The sequence below is a fragment of the Sminthopsis crassicaudata genome, chromosome 1 (assembly GCF_048593235.1).
Source record: "Sminthopsis crassicaudata isolate SCR6 chromosome 1, ASM4859323v1, whole genome shotgun sequence".
Classification (NCBI taxonomy): Eukaryota; Metazoa; Chordata; class Mammalia; order Dasyuromorphia; family Dasyuridae; genus Sminthopsis; species Sminthopsis crassicaudata.
The window spans coordinates 108,479,726-108,503,731 of NC_133617.1; the positions used below are offsets into that span (position 1 = coordinate 108,479,726).

The 24,006-nt window shown below is 36.1% G+C and overlaps 1 protein-coding gene across 6 annotated transcripts in view; it reads left to right on the forward strand.

Moving 5' to 3' along the window:
- MTSS1 (MTSS I-BAR domain containing 1) overlaps positions 1–24,006 on the forward strand; it is a 219,972-nt gene that overhangs the window by 45,012 nt on the left and 150,954 nt on the right. For all 6 annotated transcript variants that reach the window (XM_074265847.1, XM_074265864.1, XM_074265871.1 and 3 more), the window contains exon 3: positions 4,182–4,255. In XM_074265847.1, coding sequence (XP_074121948.1) covers positions 4,182–4,255 — 74 coding nt within the window. The remainder of the gene's footprint in view (positions 1–4,181; positions 4,256–24,006) is intronic.

The window sequence follows — 24,006 nt, forward strand, 5'->3', positions numbered from 1 at the left end:
ACAGATTTCATTTCCTGGCCCCTTGGAATATTTAATGTTTTTTAAAAAATCTTCCGGTGCAATTTCTCTAACACACTCATTGAGTGATAGATTATTTCCTGTCCCAGTTTTCATTCCCAGCTACAATGATTTCATTCTGTAAAGCAGAGATTCTTGGTCTCTTTGGTGTCTTGGATCTTTTGGCAGTCCGGTGAAATCCAGGAACCTCTTCTCAGAATCAAATGCTTAAAACAAACAAATAGATAGATAGATAGATAGATAGATAGATAGATAGATAGATAGATAGATAGATAGATAGATAGATAGATAAATATATGGAAGTACAAAGGAGATCAACTCTATTATAGTGAAGCTATTAGGGTATTTAAAAAAAAAACAAAAACAACAAATTCATAGATCCTAGATTAAGAATTCCTGTTCTAAAAGTATTTCTGGGCTCAGGATCAAACACCTGGGGGCCATTATCTGTCTTTCAACTTGACTATTTGTGTGAGCTGGGCAATCCACCTGAATTCTGGGCTGTACTATATGATTTTTGCCAGTTTTAGCATTCTGTAATTGTATATATTTGTAGTTTTCTCTGTCTCTGTCCCTGTCTCCATCTGTTTTTCTTATAGTCTCAGTCTCTCTACCCTGTTCCTCTCATTCTTTCTCTCTTTCCTCATTGTCTCTGTTTCTCATTCTCTTTCTCTGATCCCTCTTTTTCTCATTTTCTACCTCTCTTCCTCTCTTTGTCTTTGTCTCTCTTCTCATTCCCCCTGTGTTTCTCTCTGATGCTCTACATCACTCTTTCTGTTCCCTACTTTTCCTTTCTCTTTATCTCTATTTCCTTGTAGGATATCTTTCATAGAAACAGGGATCTGTTGAGAGAGTCTTGTTGTTTTTAACATTTTTCACCACAAAATCTTGGAATTGCAGAGTTTGTAGGGAACTCAGTGTCCTTCTAGTCCAATCCATAAAGACTTTCTTCTATGATACCTCCAACAAGAGTCCATCCTAAGCAATGAACTGGGAAATCATTTTTACATTCAAAGGTTCTGAAAAAGGTCTCATTTCTAAAACATATAGAGAATTGACTCAAATTTATAAGAATAGAAGCCATTCTCCAATTGATAAATGGTCAAAGGATATGAACAAATTTCAGATAAAGAAATTAAAATATTTCTAATCATAGGAAAAAGAGTTCCAAATCATTATTGATCAGAGAAATGAAAATTAAGACAACTTTGAGATACCATTACACACCTCTCAGATTGGCTAGAATGACAGGGAAAGGTAATGACAAATGTTGGAGGGGATGTGGGAAAACTGGGACACTAATACATTGTTGGTGGAATTGTGAATACATCCAGCCATTCTGGAGAACAGTTTTTGGAACTATGCTCAAAAATTTATCAAATTGTGCATACCTTTTGATCCAGCAGTGTTACTACTGGGGGTATATCCCAAAGAGATTTTAAAGAAAGGAAAGGGACCTGTATGTGCAAGAATGTTTGTGGCAGCCATCTTTGTAGTGGTCAGAACTGGAAAATGAATGGATGCCCATCAATTAGAGAATGGTTGGGTAAATCATGGTATATGAATGTTATGTAATATTATTGTTCTATAAGAAATGACCAGAAGGATGATTTCAGAGAGGCCTGGAGAGACTTACATGAACTGATGCTGAGTGAAATGAGAAAAACTGAGAGAACATTGTACACAGCAACAGCAAGATTATAGGATGATCAATTCTGATGGACATGGCTCTCTTTAACAATGAGATCATCCAGGCCAGTTCTAAAGACCTTGTGATGAAGAGAGCCATCTACACCCTGAGAGAGGCCTGTGGGAATGGAGTGTGCAGCACAGCACAGCATTCTCACTCTCTCTGTTGTTGTTTGCTTGTACTTTATTTTCTTTCTCATTTTTTCCTTTTTGATTTTATTTTTCTTATGCAGCAAGATAATTGTATAAATATGTATGCCTATATCGGATTTAACATATTTTTTACCATGTTTTACATATATTGGATTACTTATTATCTAGGGGAGGAGGTACGGGAAAAGGGGGGGAATTGGAGCACAAGGTTTTGCAAAGGTTAATGTTGAAAAATTATCCATGCATACGTTTTGAAAATAAAAAGCTTTAATAAAAAAACAAGAGTCGATCCTACTTTTGCTTATAGACCTCCAATGTAGGGAACTTTGTTATCTCTTGAAGCACTTCATCTCAATCGTGATTTTTTTTTTTTTTAAGTAACTAATTCTTAAGTGAAATTAGGTCTCATGTATAATTGTTTATTGGCTCACATTGACAAAGTTTACTATTACTGAGTTTTATGTTAATGTAATCTCATTTTTATAAATTAATTTTATTTTTAATGAGTAGAAACTTACATTTCTCCTTGCCACAAACATGCATAATCAAGCTAAACAAATTTCTTCACAGGCTGTGTTTTTTAAAATATATATCTTATTCTTCATCCTGAGTGTATAACTTCTGGTTAGATAGAGTACTACTATAGCCATGGATAGTCATTGCATTGATCAAAATTCATCCAGTTTCCAGTTTGTGTTTTCCCAGTCTTATCATATACATTGTTTTTCTGCTTCTTTTTATTTCATTCTTCCTTATAACTCTTTAAAAACTCTTTCCCCTCACTTGTTGCAGCATGACAGTATTCATTTATACCATACAGCTATCAGCTATTAGACTATAAACTCCTTGAGGGCAGAGACTACTTTTTTTTTTTTTTTTTTTTTTTTTGTATTCTTGTAGCACAGTGCCTCACATATGGTTGACTCTTAATGAATGTTTAATGATTGATATGCCACAACTTATTTAGCTATTCCTCAGTTCATGGGTATATTTTTAGTATTCAGGTGTTTTGGTTTTCTTTTTACCATCACAAAAATAAATACAAATAAACAAAGCAGTTCTGTAGTGGGTGAGATAGGAACCTTCTTGAGTCCAAAGTTTCCTCTTTTGTGAAATGGAGATAATACCAGTGGTCCTATTTGGTATCTTATAAGATCTCTCTCTCTCTCTCTCTCTCTCTCTCTCTCTCTCTCTCTCTCTCTCTCTCTCCTCTCTCTCTCTCTCCCTCTCTCCTCTCTCTCTTTCTTCTCTCTCTCTCTCTCTTCTCTCTCTCTCTCTCTCACTCTCTCTCTCTCTCTTTGTCTCTCTCTCTCTCTCTCTCTCTCTCTCTCCTTTGTCTCCTCTCCTTCTCTCTCTCTCTCTCCCTCTCTCTGTCTCCTCTCTTTCTCTCTCTCTCTCTATATATGTTAGTACTTTGCAAACCTTAAAAAAACTTGTTCTATCTATAATCATTCAGTCTGTCTTTCTCTAGCCATCCCTCTGTTTTTCTATCCATCTATCTCTTTTCCTATCTCTATTCATTTATCTGTCCATCCTAATCCATCTTTCTCTATCCACCTCTTCCTATTTATCTCTCTCTATGTCTCTATTGATCCATTACTCCCTCCCTCTTTCTTTCCCTCCTTTCTCTTTCCTTCCTTCCTTCCACCTCCTTCCTTCCCTCCTTCCTTCCTTTCCTTCCTTCCTTTACTTCCTTCCTTCCTTCCTTCCTTTCCTTCCTTCCTTCCCTTCCCTTCCTTCCTTCCTTCCTTCTTCCTTCCTTTCCTTCCTTCCTTTCCTTCCTTCCTCTTTCCTTCCTTCCTTCCTTCCTTCCTTCCTTCCTTCCTTCCCTTCCTTCCTTCCTTCCTTCCTTCTTTCCTTCCTTCCTTCCTTCCTTCCTTCCTTCCTTCCTTCCTTCATTCCTTCCTTCTTCCTTCCTTCCTTCCTTCCTTCCTTCCTTCCTTCCTTCCTTCCTTCCTTCCTTCTTCCTTCCTTCTCTTCCTTCCTTCCCTTCCTTCCTTCCTTCTTTCCTTCCTTCTTCCTTCCTTCCTTCCTTCCTTCCTTCCTTCCTTCCTTCTTCCTTCCTTCCTTCCTTCCTTCCTTCTTCCTCTTCCTTCCTTCCTTCCTTCCTTCCTTCTTCCTTCCTTCCTTCCTTCCTTCCTTCCTTCCTTCCATTCTTCCTTCTTTCCTTCCTTCCATCCATTCATTTATCCATCTATTATTGGTACTGCAAAAGGATATTCAGTGCTGTCTTACAGAAATTCACAATGTTTGGATTGTGAAGGCTCCAATGCAATTGCTAGAATAATTCCTCATGCTTTTGTTATCTGTTTGCCTTTCAGGACTACAGTAGTAGCAGCAGCTGCCTTCTTGGATGCCTTTCAGAAAGTGGCTGACATGGCTACCAACACACGTGGTAAGCAGATGTAGGCTTAAGGCTCAGTCCTGACTGAGGTCTGCATGTGATTCTTCACCCTTGGGTGGTTTTATAAGACATTGCAGCTTAAGTTATTACCATCAGGTTCTTAGCTGAACTGCTTTCCTTTAACAAAATAAAATAAACACAAAAAAACAAAAAACGCCCCAACAATAAGGAAAAAAAACTTTGATGGAATGAGGGATGTCAAAAAAAGCTGTGGATTTTTCCTTAATAGGAGGCATTTGCTATAATCAAAAGCATGTGAAGAGAAAGGCTCTATAGGAATGAAAATGAAAAGCCTAAAATAGCTATCACTTAAGCACAGTGTTGTCTAATTGTTACCTTTAATGATAGGTTGAAATTATATTGTTTCTCTCTTTGTATCCTGTCTAGCCCAGAGACTTCCAGAGCCTTCTTTGTCCAAAGTTCTTGATGAATGTTGGCTGAGTCTAGAAATTCAATTTTTTTTTACCCTCACATGAACTTTCCTTTTTTTTTCTATTAATTTTTATTAGAAATTTAATAACCTTAGCACTCTGTACAGTGGGAATTGAGTGAACTACACTGACTCTATCTTGTGACTAATCTTGGAGCTAGCTCAGTTCTCTTCTATTCAATTATGGGTCTAGTCCAATTTCTGTCTTGTAAGAAAACTTCATTCAGTTATGGGAGATGTGAGAAGACTTTAGTAAGAAAATTTTATTCAGTTATGGGGGTTGTGGGAAGACTTTAATACATTGTTTGAATCTGACCCTGTGTGGTTGGGAAGCTGGAGCACCTTCTCCTTATTGTTGAGAGAGATTCTTAACTAAGGACCTAAGTTATTCGGACTGAAACCTGCTCAGATCTGTAGACTGGTGCTCACAGTTATACATCTCATGAAGCCCATTTGTCTCATGTGAAAACTGGCCCCCAAATCAGTTATTGTTTCTATGTTCCTTTGTTTGAATACAGAGAGTTGGGGTAGGATGTGGGGATTTGGAATACCTTCAGGGAATTGCAATTTTTGCTTTCCTCCCAACTCAGAAAATCCCTAACTTTCCTTTAATTAGAAATCAGATTACCTAATTTTGTATCTTGGTTAATTGTTTTCCCTAATTAATTGATCTTATTTGATTATTTTTGGGGTCCAGTGCCAAAGTTGAGTAAGTCTGGTTGGTAGGTGACTGGTATGCAGTGCTTATTAAATTGCTAGGTTCTGAAGCTTGACTTTGTTCAGTTATTTCATCTTTTATCTGCAACAGTGATACTTCAATGAGGAATGAAATCCCAAATAAAAAGTGTATAATCTGGATGATTTACATTTCACTGAAATCAAAAAATAAATAAAGACAGAAAAATGCATTTGCCCTGACCTCTTCTTTTCTTTTCTACCTGGGTACTTTAAAAGTTCCTGTTTAAAAAAAAAAAAAAAAAGTTATGGCCAATGTGCATTTTTTTCCTTCTAATGCTGCATTTTTTGCTTTGCATTACTTTGTGCATAGTCATCATATTTCATTGTATTCTGAATAGTCATCATTTTTATGGGGCAGTCTTATTCCATTACATTGAAAAAACACAAATGATTCTACTATTTCCCAGCTTTTGGGACACAAGTTATTTATAGTTTTCTGCTCTTATCAATAAAACTGTTATGAGTGCTTTTGTACAAGTGGATGTTTTTATAATACTAACATTTTTTGTTTATGGATTGCAGAGGACAAAAAAATTATCAATTGATAGCCAACTTGCTAGTAGTGATGACTCTTTTTTGTACTTAGCTAGGCTGGTCTTTGGACACCAGGTATAGCTTGTTGCCAGGACTCAATGCCTTTCCAGCATGTTGGAATCTAACAAAGGTTGTCCTTTGCTGGATATAGCCTCTGGGAACCAGGCTATCTACCTACCATGAAGAGTTCTTTGAGTAGAGCCGTCTTTAACAAAAAATCCTGGCAATTTTCTTCCCATTTTAAAATTATTTTAAAAAATATTTAGATTTCTTATGACATTTGGAATTTATTGTTGCATATGGCATAAGGTGTGATTATAAACTCATTTTTTCTAGCATGCCCTTCTCCATTTTCTTCACAGTTTTATTGAATAATCATTTCCTTTCTGCCAACATTTTACAGTTTGGATTTTGAAATTCTTAAATTTATCTTTTCTTAAATAATCAGTCATAGTAGGCTTAGGGTGTCATGGAATTTTGAGAAGTATTTTGATATTTCATCATAGGGTAAGAGCATCTTCTCCCTTTACTTAATTCCAGACCTTTGAGATGCTGTAATTTTCCTTACTTCTGAGATCCAGTAATTTCTTCATAATATCTGTAGATAGTAAATCACAGTGAAAAATTTCTTACTCTTGGGCACAAAGGATGCCATCTTTTCTGATGGATTTGGTCAGTGTGGTGCTTACTTACACTTTCCATTAATCTGTAGATATAGCAGTCTCAGAAAGTTATATTGGGATAGTAGGGTCCCATTAATAGCAGTACTGTCCCTTTTATAGAGCATTACCATTTTATAAAATATTTCCTCATGCCTTATTTTTGATCCTCACAAAGACCTAGTAAGAGTATTTGCTTCATTTTATGTGTGAGGAGATGAGAGCTCAAAGAGACTATAAGATGTCTAAGGTTACACAGCCATTAAGGGATGGAACCAGAGCTAGAATTAGTCTACTGAATCCCATAGTTCTCATGTGAAGATGAAAATTAACTTTATGCATGATTTCATTTACTTAAACACATTCTTCACCCCTGCTAAATTGTCTTTCTCCTTGGGTGCAAGTTTTGCTGTTTTGAACTCAACACATGCAATTTCTAATTATTTTCAGGACTTACATGCATTCCCGTCCTATCCTTTCTATGGTTGAGTGATAGCCTTTGGAATATACAAAAAGCAAAGATTGTATCCTTGTCATGAAAGAAATTGCAAAAAATACAGAGTAAAATTTTTGTGAGTCTCAGGAGAGAGTCAGCTGATTGGATTTTGTCTTAACAGGTGGCTTTGAGGTCTTCCAGAAGAGTAATGGAAATTTCTTTGGAGACTGCTTTTCACATGGAGAACTTTAAGGGTCCCAGAATGCTTGTTTATTGAAGGGAGAAACAAGAAAACTCAGGTTGAGGGAGAGAGGAAAGTAATTGAGATTTGGTAGTAGATGTTGAACAGGAATGGTGGGAGAAAGCAGGTATCCTAAGATGGTTTTATTGACTGGAAAACTCTTCAATGCTAAACTACTGTACATAGCTAACTTTTTAATATGCTTTGAAATATTTTTATTACAGTTCATCGTCTCTGATATCAATGAAATAGCTTATCTGCTTGAAAAATTATTTTTACTGAATGATGGCTATATAATCTTGATGAACCTCTGTATAGCTTACCTGCATAATGAAAGGCAACTTTTTGAGATGACCTAGTCATAGGATTTTTGAGATAAAAGAAACCTTCCTATCAGCTAGTTCATCCCCCTTATTTTTCAGATCAGGAACTAAGGTTCTGGAAAGAGAAGGCAGCGATTTTATCCAAGGTCTTTTTATATTGTTAGCAAAAGTGAACGTCTATTTCCACAGAGGAAGTGATAAGAAAGAAGAGTTAGAACATTGCTAAACACACAGTAAAAGCTTTAGACTTTATCCAGAACATGGGAATTTGAGAGATTGACTTCAGGCCATTTAAAACAATGCAAATGGGTTTCATTCATGCAGAGAGGAAAAGACCTTGCTTTTGCCTTTTGAAAATTCCTTATATTAGAACTGTTATACCTTGATAATCTTATTTAAATTTTTTAAAAAATTCTTTGTCAATAGAAATTACATGACTTCTTTTTAAATTGCCTTTTCTGGGAAGTGTTCAATATTTCAGGTTCATAAATCTCTTGGTTTCCAAAAAAGTAACATTTTACAGTTTTCTAAGAGGAAGCAAGATTCTTTTTGTCCTTTATTGCAAATAGATAAATTGATCAAAAATGTAGTAATTAGGGAAAAACTTATTTTAAAAATGAACATGTATCAGAGGAAAGTGAAACCTTTCCCCTTTATAATTATATCACTTTTGTTAAATGGCACTGGAAAATGTGTAGCAGATGAAGAATATTTTCATTAAAAAAGTAGTTGGACAGAAATAGCTCCAAAGTGTTGTCAAAAAGTATATTTAATTTAAAGAATTTACAAATTGAGTAATATGTGTGTTTGAAAGAATCTTTAATTTGAAAGGTTTGAAGAATGTGTGTGTGTGTGTGTGTGTATGTTTTCCCCTTGGTTAATTTTGAATTTCTACATGGGTATAAAATTGCATCTGTAGTATATCTCGTCTGAGATATATGAGAACAAACAAGACAAAGATGCAAAAAAGCATGTCAAAGCCCTTAAAATGCAAGTAAATATGTTATAGGTCTCTTTTCTTGGTTTTTAGGAGTACCTGCTGTAGGAAATTTCTCCATTGATAGGAATCGTAACCCATTTATAACTTCTGAAGTATTACATTGTTGACTGAGGCTCGAAATTGTTCTGACTGGTTTAAACTTAGACATGTAATGAGAGTCAGAGGGAGATTTGAACCCTGGTATTCTTGATCACAAGTCCAGCACTTTGCCCTGCTTCCTTTTACTTAAAATCATTTATTTATTATACCATGTGGTATTGGTTATGGTAAAGTGAGCTTTAATCTGTCCTTAAGTCCTGGTGGCCAATATTCTTATATCTCCAGACTTTGCAGAATGCACTTTCAAATTCTTATTGGAGAATAAAGTTCCTCGCTCATGGAGAGATTATGGGACTGAAGATGTCAGTATATATACCCTGATATCTTCAGGAACTTTTATTTAATGGTAAGCAGCCTGTTATTTTAAGACTAGGATGTATGTGCCTCTTTCTTAGTCAGCAGTAGTCCTTGGCTACTGGCTAATCTGTTGTGTCAGCATTGCCTTTGAAGAACAAGATACTGTGTGTTTTTGTTTGTTTGTTTTTTATTTTTATTGTTATGTGGATATGGAATTACTTCTGTGGCTAAAAAAATCATTATCTCAGGTAGTCTGGAAATATGACATCATGATTTTCTAGAATTCAAATGTTTATCAAGGGATTTTAAATATTAAGATAAAAGGAAAATAGATTCCAAACAGTCTAGAATTGATTTTTAATGATAATTTTAATAGAAAATTAATAGAAAATTTTTGGATAGTGAAGCATAAGATTTTTTAAGTCTCATGTAAAGCACATTATTTCTCTCCAACTTTTTACAACTTTCAGTTTGTGGCTTTAAAGTAGCTGATTTTCATTTCAAACAATTTTGGTGTAAATATTTCTTCAATTTTTGAACATGAGCTTCTCTACATCCAAGTCATTGACAATTCCTCTTGGTTCTACCTCCATACATATCTTGCATCTGCTCTCTCCAGACTACCCACCAGCAGGACCTTTTCAGCTGTTGGCTGAACTATTGTAAAAAGCTCCTTCCAGTCCTTTCTTGTATAGCTGTTAGAGCAATCTTCCTGATATACAGATAATCTCATGTGCAAAAACCTTCAGTAACTCCCTATTGCCTATCAGGAAAAAATGGAAGGTCTTCACTTTATCTTTTTTTTTTTTTTTTTTAAACCCTTTAACTTATCTTGTAGATGCAGCCTGCTTTTCCAGCTTTATTTCCTACTTCTTCGCTTTGTGTTTTCTATCTTTGAGTTGAACCCAGGTATTTTCATTGTTTTGCAATGCTCCCCTGCCTCTTGCAAAGCTGTTCGCTGACTGGAATGCACCTCTCCCTCATGTGTGCCTGTAGAAAATGTTCTCTCTTCTAAGGTTCAACCTGCTTTTCCATGAAAGCATTCCTGATCTTCCCATCTGAACGTGTGTTGTTCTTCCAGAAGTTTTCCTAGAACATTTTGAATCTCTTCTTTTCTCTGTTGCATTCTTTGCATATGCACCCCCACCCCCCTAGGCGTAGCAAGAACCTGGCACAATCTGTCTTGGTCCTACCTTTCCAGCTTTATTTCCTGGTACATCCCTTAATGCACATTTTGTTCCAGTCAGACTGAATTATGAGCTATTGCCCATTTTCATCCATTTCCCTCTTTAAGAACTAATACCCAGAACTGAATACAATATTCCAAATATTATCCATTGAACACAGTATAAAGGGACTCTAGTTTCCCCCATTTTAGATACTTTGCTTTTACTGATGTTCTCTAAAACATTTTTTTTTCTTGTAGCTCTGCTACACTATTCATTCTTAATAAGCTTTATTAGGAGGCTTACCAAAAAAGCCCTCCTTGTTTCTTTGTTGGGAACTGCTAAATCAGATTCTGTTTCTCCTTTCTCAGGTCTCTACTTAAAAATTTCACTGTAGGTTCTAAAGATACTTGCATAGAGCATCTCCTGCCCCTCAAGCAAGAAATATTATGAAAAAATGAGTTCAAGAATTAAACAATTTAGCCCGGAGCTAGCAATTACACTTCAAAGAATGGGTGTTAGTAAAATAGAACATTAATTGAATGCTAAGAAGATAGCTACTTTGAGAGAATGGTCATATATATGTATGTGTGTGTGTGTATACACACACATACACTGCTCCAGACCTGTTTTTTAAATTAAAGAACATGATTCTTGATTAATGATGAGACCACGACAGGGAAGGCAAAGGGAAATTGATGTTCTAAATGAATGGTGTGGCCAGAAAACATTTTAGTTTATCATCCATTGTGTTGAGTTCAAGTCAAGAAGCATTTACTAATACTTATTTCATGCTAGGGGTGTTGTACCTGAGTGGTACAGTGCATCGTGCTCCAGATCTGGAGCCAGGAAGACTCATTTTTCTGAGTTCACATCTGGCCTCTGAAATTTATTAACTTGTGTGACTCTGGGCAAATGACTTAACCTTTTTTGTGTCAGTTTCCTCATCTTCATCATAAGCTGAGAAAAGGTAATGACAAACCACTACAGAATTATGGATACAGTATCAAGTGGGCACACAATTGAAATGACTGATCAACAACAAAAATGGGCCCAGGAATAATACAAAATAAAAATGAAAGTCCTCTCAAGGAATTTGCATTCTTCTCTCTCTCTCTCTCTCTCTCTCTCTCTCTCTCTCTCTCTCTCTCTCTCTCTCTCTCTCTCTCTCTCTCTCTCTCTCTCTCTCTCCTTCTCTCTCCTTCTCTTCTCTTCTCTTCTCTTCTCTTCTCTTCTCTTCTCTTCTCTTCTCTTCTCTTCTCTTCTCTTCTCTTCTCTTCTCTTCTCTTCTCTGGAGATATACATACACAGATAAAGGAATTTAAAATATATACTAGGTAATGGGGGAGTACTAACAATAAGAGTCATTGGGTAAGATATTGACACCTTTCATTTAACATTTTTTGAAAACAGCTTTCTAAGGGATTCATCTTGTAATGTCTTCCAGTTGTAGTGTCTTGTATCTTGTAGTTACTACAGTTCTGTCTCATTTTATCCTAGGTAGTGAGTTTCATGAAGATATTGAAGGTATCTTTTCCCAATTTTGGGAAACCTGGTGCAACTCAGGAGAGCTCAATAAATGTTGGCTGAAGAGATTATTTCTGTGACCCCCTGGTGACAGGGCTAATGAATAGTAAATTACTGAGAAGAAAGTAGAAGTTGAAAGTGAGGGACTCTTGGGGTTAAATAATCAACCCAACTGAATAATCCTCAAATAAGTGAGAGTTGATTGCATGAAAGTTATGCTAGCAAATATGTGGCTGAGTAAGAGTCCTTTGTTTGTGTTTATTAGTTACTAGGCAAACCCTTAAAAATGACCTCTGTACCTTTTAGCAAGCTGAGGCCTGTATGATTTCTTTTCACCAAGGATATATTAAATGCCTACTTTCTCTAGTATCAGTAAAAGGTTCATGGAGGGAAGAGAGAAGGAACAGGAAGAAGGATACAAAAGGAGGAGGAACTATGGTTTCATCTTCAGAGATCTTGCATTTGAGTCATTTAAATTATAAAAACAGATAAGAAACAATGAGAGAAGAAAATCCAGTTATAGCTAATCTCCTCCAAGCTACACCCTACCGGGAGGTGACTTAAATTGAGTTGTGAAGGAAGTGATATGAGTACACGATTACTTGAAGGGCTATCAGATTGAAAAGGAATTACTCTTTTTCTTGTCACCGGAAAACAGAATATGAAGCAATATGGGGTGGAGATGAAAGGGAGAAAAAATGAAAGAAGGTTGATTTAAATTTCATGGAAGAAAAAATGATTTGGTCATTAAAGCTAGGTTGGCCATTTCCAAACCATACCACTAATACTTCCTCCTCTTATCTTATTCATTTTCCTTTCTCTAGAACTTTGGATTTTGTCTTTGGGATGCTAGGTTCTGATGAGTTTTCACATATGCTTAGAACCAAACCTCTAAAGAATTTCTTTGCTATTTCCAAAGCCATGTTGATAGCCTGTACTTACTTATCCATTCCTTTCCAAGTCCCTTTGATGTAGAATCTTTCCCCATAAAAATGTAAGATACTTGAAGGCAGGAGCTGTTTTGCATGCTTGTATTTTTATCCACAATAACAGACACATAGTAAAATATTAATAAATGCCTCATCTCTCAAAATAAAATTGAGCTGCTGCCAAAGAGTGGATGACTGCTTGTTGGGTGTGTGGTAGGGGGGATTCCTAATTTGGTGTAGATTAGGTTCTGTGGTGGAAGGGCTTTCCAACTCTGAGACTTTGCTGTTCCAGATATTGACTGGGGGAAAGAATTTAGGCCATTCCAAGCCAGGAAAATGTCATGGAGCCAAGAAAGTTATAAGAAAGCCAGCCTTGCTAGAGTTTAAAGGAGCTGGTTGTTGATAAGTAGTATTGGAAAATGAAATTATACTGTTCAGTGGAATAATGGAAGCCTTTAAATAGAACATGTACTGAGGGGCATAGATTTGATCTGCTTAGTGATGGAGAGGTTTGGCCAGCTATTGACTCTTGAACATGTGTTTTGCAGATATTCCTCAAGGGCAGGGAAAACAGTCAGAAAAGACCATTGTAGTAATCAAAGGATGAACAACTGGCTGGAGAAATGCTGAATAACAGCTTGTATTTGTATAACATATTTTAATATGTCTCCCTCACAATGAGTTCGTGAGGTGATCCTATTAACTATTATAGCAATTTTCAGAGATGGAGAAACTGAGGTTTAGGAAGTTTAAATTCACTTGTCCTAAGTTACACTTACACCAGAAGTCAGTTAGGACTCCAGGCCAGGTCTTCTGGCAACACAGGCCTTGTTCTTTCTACTGTGCCCACCATACCACCTCAAGGATAATCAGTTGGCATTTACTAAGCACTTATTATGAATCAGACACTGTACTAAGCACTGAAGATACAAGGAAAGGGAAAAATATGGTCACTACTCTCAAGGACTTCAGTCTAATGCAGTAAATCTCAGAGGCTTTGTGAAGGATGAACTTGTAGGACCTGATGACATATATTGACATTTATTTTCCTTGCTCTCTCATAATAACTATAACATCAGTAGACATTTAGTTGACACTTTAAGATTCACAAAGTATTTTATATATATTCTCTTGACATTTAACCCATTCTGACTTACTTTCTGGGCTTATTTAATGTTCTTTGCTGTCACTCTTGCTCTGGTCTAGTCATACTTGCCTTTTGGTTGTTTGCCTTTATCCCTCTCCTTGACTCTAGGTAGTGAATCTTGGGGAGGGAATGCAGTGCTTCTTATGTTTGCCATGCAGAATTCTAATCTTCCTTCAAAGCCAGGTCCAGATAGCATGGCCTACCTGACATTTCCATTTCTTTGCAGCAGGGATGATCAGGGAACCAGAATTGGGGTACCTCCTTTTGTATCTAGACATAGTTGTATTTGCATTTATTTCCTTTTATCATGGAGTGTCTCCACAGTAAAAACTGAGTGAAACCTGTTTAGTTTTTGTCTTATATCATCACTGTCTAGAACAATGTCTTGCACACAGTAGGCTATCATAAAACTTGAATCTTATTTAATTAAAAAAATTCCAGTTTACCTTAAAACAACCCTGCAATCTAAGTTCTACTATTATTTCTATTTTATAGATGGAGAAATTGAAATTCAGAAAAATTAAGTGACTTTTCTGTGCTCATACACAACTAGTAAATGTTAAGAGGGCAAATTCAAATCAATTTTCCTTCTGACTGTTAAGTTCTGCATTGTACATTTCATAGGGTAATATTACATGGGGTACCATTGACACTGATGGAGAATTTTAAAAAGTTGTATAACTAACTTTTTAAAGATAATGCAGCATTTAAAAAAATGAAACTACATTAAAATTAAACTCATTCACAGTGTCTTTCTGACACAATTTCAAATTAACTTCTAATTTTTCATATGTATATACATAGACATTTATAAGTATTTATAATCATGAGGGATATGATATTCTATTTACAACATTTTCTGCCTTGTAAGGGAGTTTTCAGGCTATCTTGGGAAAAAATGCTGTTCTCAGGATCAGAAAACTTGGGTTCAAACTCCAACTCTATCTGTTAAATGACTATGTGACTGAAGAAGTTAATTCTTTGTGCCTTAGTTCTTCCTATGTAAAATGAAGATAATAGTATTTGTGCTATAGGGTGGTCTTAAGGATAGCCTTTTGTGAACTTTGAAACTATTATTAATAACAATTATAATTAACAATATTAATAATTAACATCATGAATGAACAAGCTATTAATTATTTTATATATGCATTAAAATCTTAGTAGATGCTGCAGAAATAGTTTTGTGAGGTTGACAATGATAAGCTGACAAGGAAAACTGAATATATCTATAAAAACTTGCAATAACCCATGAGGTTTTGGCAATTTTTTGAATATCAGACTAAGCAATGAGGGAAGATATTTTCTAAGTGAAATTGAGAAGGAAGGTGGTTTGAAAAGCAGAAGCTTAAACTGAAGCTCATTTTAAAATAGTACTTTTCTTCTGTGTCCAGGGGAAATATTTTTTGGGCAACTGTGTCAGAGTGTCAAATGGATAGTTTGGATTTTAAAGACTTGTGTACCAGATCTGGCTTCATCACTTATTAATCCACAATCTAGCTAGAATAGATCTCTTAACTTCTTTGGGTTGCAGTTTTTTATCCCTCCTGAATAAGGAGGCCTCCAAGAGCCCTCCCAGCTCTAAAGTTCGCTATTGTATGAATCAAGTCTTCATTGAGAAAGTACACAAGGAGGTTATCTCTGGAATGTCTCTTAAAATGGACCTGGCTTGACTTTGAGGTTTTGGATGACCCAGAAACCTCTTGGCCTTTAATTTTCAAGGTTTTGATCTTCTCTTCTTGTTTTTTGGTTCATGGGGATTCTTGAAACGTAACCAACAATGAGCTTTGTATGCTGTTGGCAGATTGCAAGTTTATTCCTGTATTTGGAAAGGGGGAAAAAGTAGTAAAATCTAAGGGCATTTGGAGTGCATGTCTTCAAGCAGATAATTGGTTGAGCAGTATCAACTGCCATTATTTTTCTCCTAATTAGGTCATCTGTGACTAAACTAAAAACAAATCTCTGTCTGTTGTGTTGTTGAGCTATCCTGGAGAAACCTGGCAGAGGTTCCAGACTGGGAATTGCTTTGCCTGACCAAGAATTTGGATCTGAAACTTTTATCTCAAACCTCAAGCAGTTTTTCTCTTCAGGAGCTTATGATTTAGCATTTTGTCCCATTCAATAGGGGTCCAAGCCATGGGAGCTTCTGGTGAAGCTTTTCCTCTTTGGTAAGAGGGGAAACTTCCTGGCTTTTGCCTCTAGTAGCTGCTACTGGGTGGACACTTTTAAGCATGATAAGGAGGTTGACAGCATAAAATTTTAGCTGGTTTGTTCAACAGGTAAATTAGAATTCAGTAATGATTGTGCTCAGCCATGTTCAAGACCACTTTCACTCCTTTTATAAAATTGTTCATTATCTCTCATTTAAAAAAGAAAAAAATAGATCAGTTCTCTCTATTTTCCCAAACCTGATCTGTTTAGGTTCTTTGACCTGCTCAGTTTCTGACCTGGATCATTTCACCTTTTTTAGGCAGCTTGGTGGCTGCTTTCTCAGAGCTTATTGACACCTTTGCCTGCAGCTCAGAATTCCTGCCATGTTCAAGACTACTTTCACTCCTTTTATAAAATTGTTCATTATCTCTCATTTAAAAAAGAAAAAAAATAGATCAGTTCTCCCTATTTTCCCAACCCTGATCTGTTTAGGTTCTTTGACCTGCTTGGTTTCTGACCTGGATCATTTCACCTTTTTTAGGCAGCTTGGTGGCTGCTTTCTCAGAGCTTATTGATACCCTTGCCCGCAGTTCAGAATTCCTGAGCTCAAGAGATTCACCAACCTCATCCTCCTTGATACTTAATTAATGAAATTATTGGTGACCAGCTAGTGTAATGGGTAGAGCTCTAGACTTGGAGTGAGTTTAAATCTGACCCCAGACACCTGATACAAATAGGGTTACTTGACTTTCAAAGGGTTATGTAGCTAGAAAGTATCTCTGGTCGATTTGAACTCAGGGTCACCTAGCTGTTTCTTGTCTTTTAAGGAACCACAAATAAACATTTTTCAATAGCTTTTGTTATTTTGCTTTTTACAAGTATTGGCTACTATTTATGACTTTATATTTGTAATTATTTTAAACCATTGGGAGCATTGTGATTAATCTAATATATATTCCTTTATTAGGAGAAAATAATTGATCCCAGAGTGAGAGGTGTACCTTTTTTTTTTTTGTCTTGTCACATAAAAAAAAAAAGAAGAAAAAAGTCAACATACATTAAGTGCCTTCTGTGTGCTAGTTACTTACTGTCTAGACAGGGATACATAGGAAAAAAGAAATGGTTTCTGCCTTCAGGGAACTTGAGTTCTATAAGGAGGGTCATTTCTCTCACTATAGATCCATTATTGAGGTTAAGGTCTTAGTGTAGAAGAGGGGGGAGAGGGGAGTATCATCCCTTTAGCACTGGTATGTTAGGGTGGTGATATAAACATTCTTTTTCCCTCCACAAATTCAAACCTATTGGTTGTTTTCATTTATTAAAAAGAAAAACTGTGTTTTTATTCATTTTGGAAATTTACCTTTTATTTAGTCAGCTGTATTTTAATATATATATGTGTGTGTGTGTATATATATGTGTATATATCTATCTATCTGTGTGTGCATAATTAAATGTTTAAAATACCATTTCAGGATACACTACTTCACAAATGAAGCATTGAAGTGGCTTCCCCCCCAACCCCATCATGTCGCAATATCTCGACTGAAATAAAGCCCCTTCATTCTAATTCTATCAGTCTTCTTTGGTTTGTTGAAATTGTAGTCTCCTAGCAACCTTTCTGTTGTAATGACAACAGGAGAACTCTTCACATTGATCTCTGACTAGTTGGGTAGTAACAGTTACCAAAGAGATAATGTTTCCATTGTGGTTAACCAACTTATCTGCCTGTGTGGTTGGTTCTGTTTTAAGTAGCTCATTCTGAAAGCATATATAGAAGGGGCAAGTCATTGTGTTAGTTTGAGAAATATAAATATGAATTGTACTTGGAAAGCCTGAATTGTGTGTGTGTGTGTTGTGTGTGTGTGTGTGTGTGTGTGCGCGCGTGCGCGCGCGCTTGTATGCACGTGTATTTATCTGAATGGAATGGGAATGCTGTTAATGTTTTAGAATCCCACACTGGAGATAGAATTCTAACATTATGCACTAATGTTTACGAACTAGGGGAAGTTAATTTTAAAATTTCATTAAAATATAGTTAATAATAGCTGGCATTTATTTATCATTTTAAGATTGTGAAATGGTTTGCAAATATACTCTCATTGATCTCAGCAGCTTTGAGAAGTAGCTGTGATTGTTATCCTGATATTCCACAGATGAGGAAGCCAAGGTAAAAAAGTTTAAGTAAATTGCTGTGGTGATGGTTCATAAGTATTTGGGGCAGGACTTGAATTTGGTCCTTCTCGATTCCAAGTTTCTTGTTTATAGAAATGCTGGGCTTCTAGTTCTTTGAATAAAGCGGGAAGTGCACAAATAACAGGAGAAATAATTCTGAGTTATGTTATTTAGGTGGGACTTTCCCTTTCTGCATTTCTCTCAGATGATAAAAGGAGCTCTTCACCCTGGGAGTTACAAAAAGTGCCTGCTTACTAAATTATCACCCGAGGCAAGGAGTGAGGGAATATAGGAGGTAAAGAGTGTATGTGTATTTTTTTTTTTTTTTAAAGATAAATGACTGAATCTATGGTTATTTATATTCCACTAGACAGTCTGCATAGTGAAATGATTCACACAGCATCTGTACACTTGCAGCTTAAAAAGGAGATTGTACTTTTTTTTTGTTTCCCTTCCCTATCCTGTTCCCCAAAGTTAGCTTTGATTTTTGCTTCTTAGATGTTGCATATTTGTCTTTATAATCCCCTCCCCTGAAATTGCTGTAGCATTTAGTTAAAATTTTAAAAAAATACTTTTCATTTAAGTAGGAGATTAAAACTAAAATCACTCTGCCTAAAGTATATAGATTAAATTCCTAATTAAAATAATTCCCTTTTCTGAGCAGGTGTTTTCATGCTGACTGTCTCTTCTGGTTGAGCCACTGACTTGGTTGGGTTGGCCATGTTGGGACAAAAATAATCTGTTTGGAATGCAGATGTAAATTTGAGCCACTTGAAGTTGTCAGACTTGTATTTTCTAGAACACATGTCTGTTCTCCCTTTCCTCTGTTTGGTGGAAAAGCCCAAGGCCATAAGAATACATGAAAAAATTTAAAAATAGTTTGAACTTTATAGTTTTTATATAACAGGACAATTGTTCCCTTCTGTTATAAAAGACAGGAAAATAACTTACAATATGATATAATGAATCTAGAACATATTCATGAATCTCTTACTACATAGGACATTGGATTAGCTCTATGTCTGATCCTGTGTGCAAAGGATTGTGCTAAACATAATGGGAAATACAGAATCTAGAGAAGGCACAGTCTAGTAAAGCATAAAGCACAAACATAATTATAATGCTATGTGTGTATGTATGTGTGTGTGTGTGTGTACATGTGTGATGATGGGAGCAATATAAAATCAGATTGAAAATGTACAATTGCTCCCTGGAGGATATGGGCCCTGAATGCCTGACTGGAATTTTAAACTTTTCCTTGGAATTCCTTTAGTAGGCAATAAGGAGTCACTGTAACTTAAAAGATAGATAAAATAAGGAAGTGATTATTCTGATTACTAAAGGGCTGACTTCAGGCTCCCTTTGTATGGTGAGGTCCTCCAGTGTGTTTAAAATAATTCATTTACCCAAGTGTGAGTTTGTACTCCTCTCTTTAGAACCCCCCAAATCTATTCTTTTTGAAGAAGCATAGGCTTTTTTTCTTTTTTTTAAAGCAAAGCTAATAACTAACATTTAATTCAAGCTCTTCCTTGTTCAATGTGGAATCATGTTTTCTTTTGAAGTAGTGGTAGCTACTCTGAGGTTTGGAAGTGAGGGATGAAGATGATTTACTTGATTTAAAAGTAGACAAATATCCGAGTAATTTCTGCTTTACAAAAAAATGCTCTATCACATTTTTTTCCCCCAAAAGCATTTTCTCCTTTCTCTTTGTTTCTAATGTAAATACATTTGATTCTTAAGTAGATTTGTAGGGAAAAATCTTCCCCTTCCCTCCTTGAAATAATATTAATTTGTTGAAATGTGTATATTTATCCAAAAGAGAGGAACTAGAATTTTAGTGCCAATCTGCAATGCAGCTGAATTTTAGGGATCTACTTGAGGGTTTTATTTTTTGTTTTTTGATCCCCAAATGCTTAAAATTGCCATGTAACTCTTTATTTCCAGGAGCAGATCCTGCTATGGAAATCTGCTCTATTCCCTGCTGTGTGCCAGGGCCTAGGGACCTGGGTTACCATGGAAACTAATATCCAGAAGCTGGATGGGACTTTCTTTTAGAGCTGCATCTGAACATATTTCACAGTTCGATGCAATCCTGTTGTGTGTATGTGTGTGTTTCTTTGACTTCATTTTTTTGGGGAGGGGGAAGAAGAGGGGCACAGATTCATGAACAGGAAGATTGGACTGTGTTACTTTGTGCTGAAGTAGATTTGGGGACCTTTAAAACGTACATACTTAGGACTGTACACTACAATGTAGCTCTTTGAAGTGCATGTGTCAGAAATGGAGTAGCCTAGAGGCTACTACCAAGACAGAAGGTAAAGAGAGAGAGAGAAAAAAAAAAAATGCAGTGAAATAAGGAGGGAGTGAAAATGAGCTCGTAATAAGGGCTTTTGTCTCTGCTGATATGTAGGCTCCTTATTCTAACATGCTTAGAGGGTTGTCTCAAGCATAATAAGCAAGACACAAGCATTTAACCTGTCATGACATCTGGTTGGTTTTTCCAAAGCACAGAAATTATGTACAGGAATATATAAATGGATGCCTGTTGCTTGAGTGTTTGTTTTTAAAATTAGTTTACATAAAAACATGTATTTTGTGCACATGATGCTGCAAACAGCAGCACATTGTGAATTGGAGCAGCTCAAAGGGATTTTTTTGGATTATTCAGATTAATTCCCTTTTTTTTCCCCCTTATCATGAAAAAGGAAAATAGCTTGTTTAGGTTCACTAGAATTAGTAAGTAACCTAGGTTTCTTCTCTGGGTAGTAGCCTTTTCCACACCACAAGAAAATACTTAACGTTTTTTGCAGTTAGTCCCATTGAGGCATAATCCACAATCCATAAAATTCACACAACATAATAAAATTGAATGTGTTTCCCAACCTCTGCTCTCAAAACCCACTAAGAGTGTTTCAATTTTCAACCACCGGCTTTTAAGGACATGGCTACCATCTTTGTTCATTCTGAACATATGATGTGGCTAAGATTTTGACAAGCAGAGTTCTTGGCGTGGTTCCCAGCACATAGTAAATGCTTAACAAATGTTTATTGGCTGACTATTGGCTGCCTTATCAAATGCTTTTTTCATTCATTCAGCTTTCAAAAGTAAGTACTATATAATGTTTATGCCATTTAATTAGCAAAAAGGATAATGTATCTGAAAGCACTTTGAAAAGAAAATGTTAGACACAAATAACGTGGTATTTTTGTTCTTGATGGTTATTCTTACATGGGTATGTTTACAGTTTGTCTATAGAGGGAAAGGAAGAGAGGAAAGAAGGAAAAGGAAAGAAAGGAAGGAGAAAAGGAACCTGGGAAAGGAAATGGCAGACCATTCCATTATTTTTGCCAAGAGAACCACTAATGGAATTATGGAGAGTTAGATACATGGAGGGAAAAATAACTAAACAACAACATCACAACTATTCTACATTTGTTTAAACAAACATTAAGTACCTACTGTTTGCAAGACCCTATGCTAGATTCTGACCACTTTGTAATGGTTTTGTCTTGATTCCTTGATACACAAACACTACCCTTCCAGTTTTCAAATAAAATCTCTTTATTTGCTGAAAAAAAAAATTCATTCCAAGTGAATTTCATTGAAAAAAAAGTGTTTTGATATTTATTTGGAGGTTAGCTTCTGGTTTGCATTTTTTATGGAAATATCTCACTGAAATCAGAGGAAAAATCTTGGCTCATATTAATTTTTCATTTTCCATAGCCAGTATCAACCTGCTCAGTCTGAGGTTTTTCTCTTCTGTTTGGGTTGTATCTTATATGCATATTCAGGAATGCAGAACATAATTTTTCCAAATGTAGGTAGTGAAACAAAAACATGACTTTTCCTGGAATGCTCTGGTTTTAGCCATCAAGAAAAACTCTTCCCTCTTTGTCAGAAATTATAATTTTTACCCTGATTTATTCCTTGAGATACCTCACATTCAGACAGACCCTCCTACATTCCTGGAATGCAATTCCTCTTTGCAGAGTCCTTATCTTTTGTCAGAGTTAAATTCATTTGGTATATCCTTCTTAGAGTATTCCTTCCTCCACCTCCTTAACCTCCCCCTCTCCCTTAGTTTTTTATATCTCCTCTGAGATTTTGTGGATATTTTTGGTGTCTCTCTCTCTCTCTCTCTCTCTCTCTCTCTCTCTCTCTCTCTCTCTCTCTCTTCTCTTCTCTTCTCTTCTCTTCTCTTCTCTTCTCTTCTCTTCTCTTCTCTTCTTCTCTTCTCTTCTCTTCTCTTCTCTTTCTCTTCTCTTCTTCTCTTCTCTTCTCTTCTCTTCTCTTCTCTTCCTCTTCTCCTCTCTTCTCTTCTCTTCCTCCTCCTCTCCCTCCCTCCCTCCCTCCCTCCCTCCCTCCCTCCCTCCCTCCTCCCTCCCCCTCCTCCTCTCTCTCACTCTCTCCTCTCTCTCTCTCATCTCTCTCTCTCTCTCTCTCTCTCTCTCTCTCTCTCTCTCTCTCTCTTCTCTCTCTCTTCTTCTCTCTTCTCTTCTTCTCTTCTCTCTTCTTCTCTTCTCTTCTCTTCTCTTCTTCTTCTCTTCTCTTTCTTCTTTCTCTTCTCTTCTCTTTCTTCTCTTCTCTCTTCTCTTCTCTTCTCTTCTCTTCTCTCTCTTCTCTTCTCTTCTCTTCTCTCTCTTCTCTTCTCTCTTCTCTCCTCTCCTCTCCTCTCTCCTCCCTCCCTCCCTCCCTCCCTCCCTCCCTCCCCTCCCTCCCTCCTCCCTCCCTCTCTCTCTCTCTCTCTCTCTCTCTCTCTCTCTCTCTCTCTCTCTCTCTCTCTCTCTCTCTCTCTCTCTTTCTCACATACTTACACTGTTTTGCTATAGAGCCCTAGTAGAGTAGAAAGTCCTTGAAGGCAAGAATTGGATTAACTTTGTCTCCAGTGTATATAGCACAATACCATGTATATAAATATAGCTCCTTGTCCCTATGAAAAACAAATTTTCCTAAACAAACAAAAAAAAATTATTGAGAAAAATAGCACTATTTTATATATTTTTGAAAAACTTTTTAATATCTGGCTTAATAGAAATTAGTTGGATTCTCATGTTTTTTTGGGACAAGGATTGTCTTTTGTCTCTTTTGTATCCCCCGTGCTTAGCAACAGTGCCTGGCACAAAGTAGGTATTAATAAATGTTTATGGAATTAATCAAGTTGAAATTGTATGTTGTAGATAGTTTATTTAAATGTTAGTTTGCTTTGAATCAAGGTGGCTTAATTAGACCCTTCAAATTCTTCTTCCATGAACCACTTGCATATTTCATTCTTCCTCTATCAAATGCAGCCTGATTTCTGGAATGGGCCCCAAAATCAGGTTGAATGTGCTCATAATCTAGCCTTTCTGTCTTCTTTCGGGGCTTGATCTAATGTTATTGTTTTAATTTATTAATTCTTGTTTAGAAAGTGACAAGCCCTGAACATGTTCTCACTCAAAGAACTGGGTTTATCTCATTCTGTTTTTCAGCAAAGACTTTTACTTGTGATTGTAAAATATTATGACGAGAAGTTATGAGGTAAAGTGCACAGAGATGACCTTGAAACTAGGCAAATTGGGCTGAAGGCCTGAAATTCTGAAAATATATCTGAAGGCCATTGTTGGTGTATAATGACAAAACTATTTTCATAATAATATAAACATTTACTTGTTAAGGATGTTTTTCTCTTTTCAATCTACGAGTCTGTATGAAGCTCATTTTTTCCCATATACTTCAACCAGAATCACCTGTTGCAAGAGATCAGTTACTGAAAAATACATGAGAATCCAACTAACTTCTATTAAGGCAAAAATATATAAAATAGTGCCACTCTTCTCGCTAATTTTTTTTTGTTTAGGAAAATTTGTTTTTCACAGAAATGTTATATATTACATGTAATGAAGGTTTTATTGC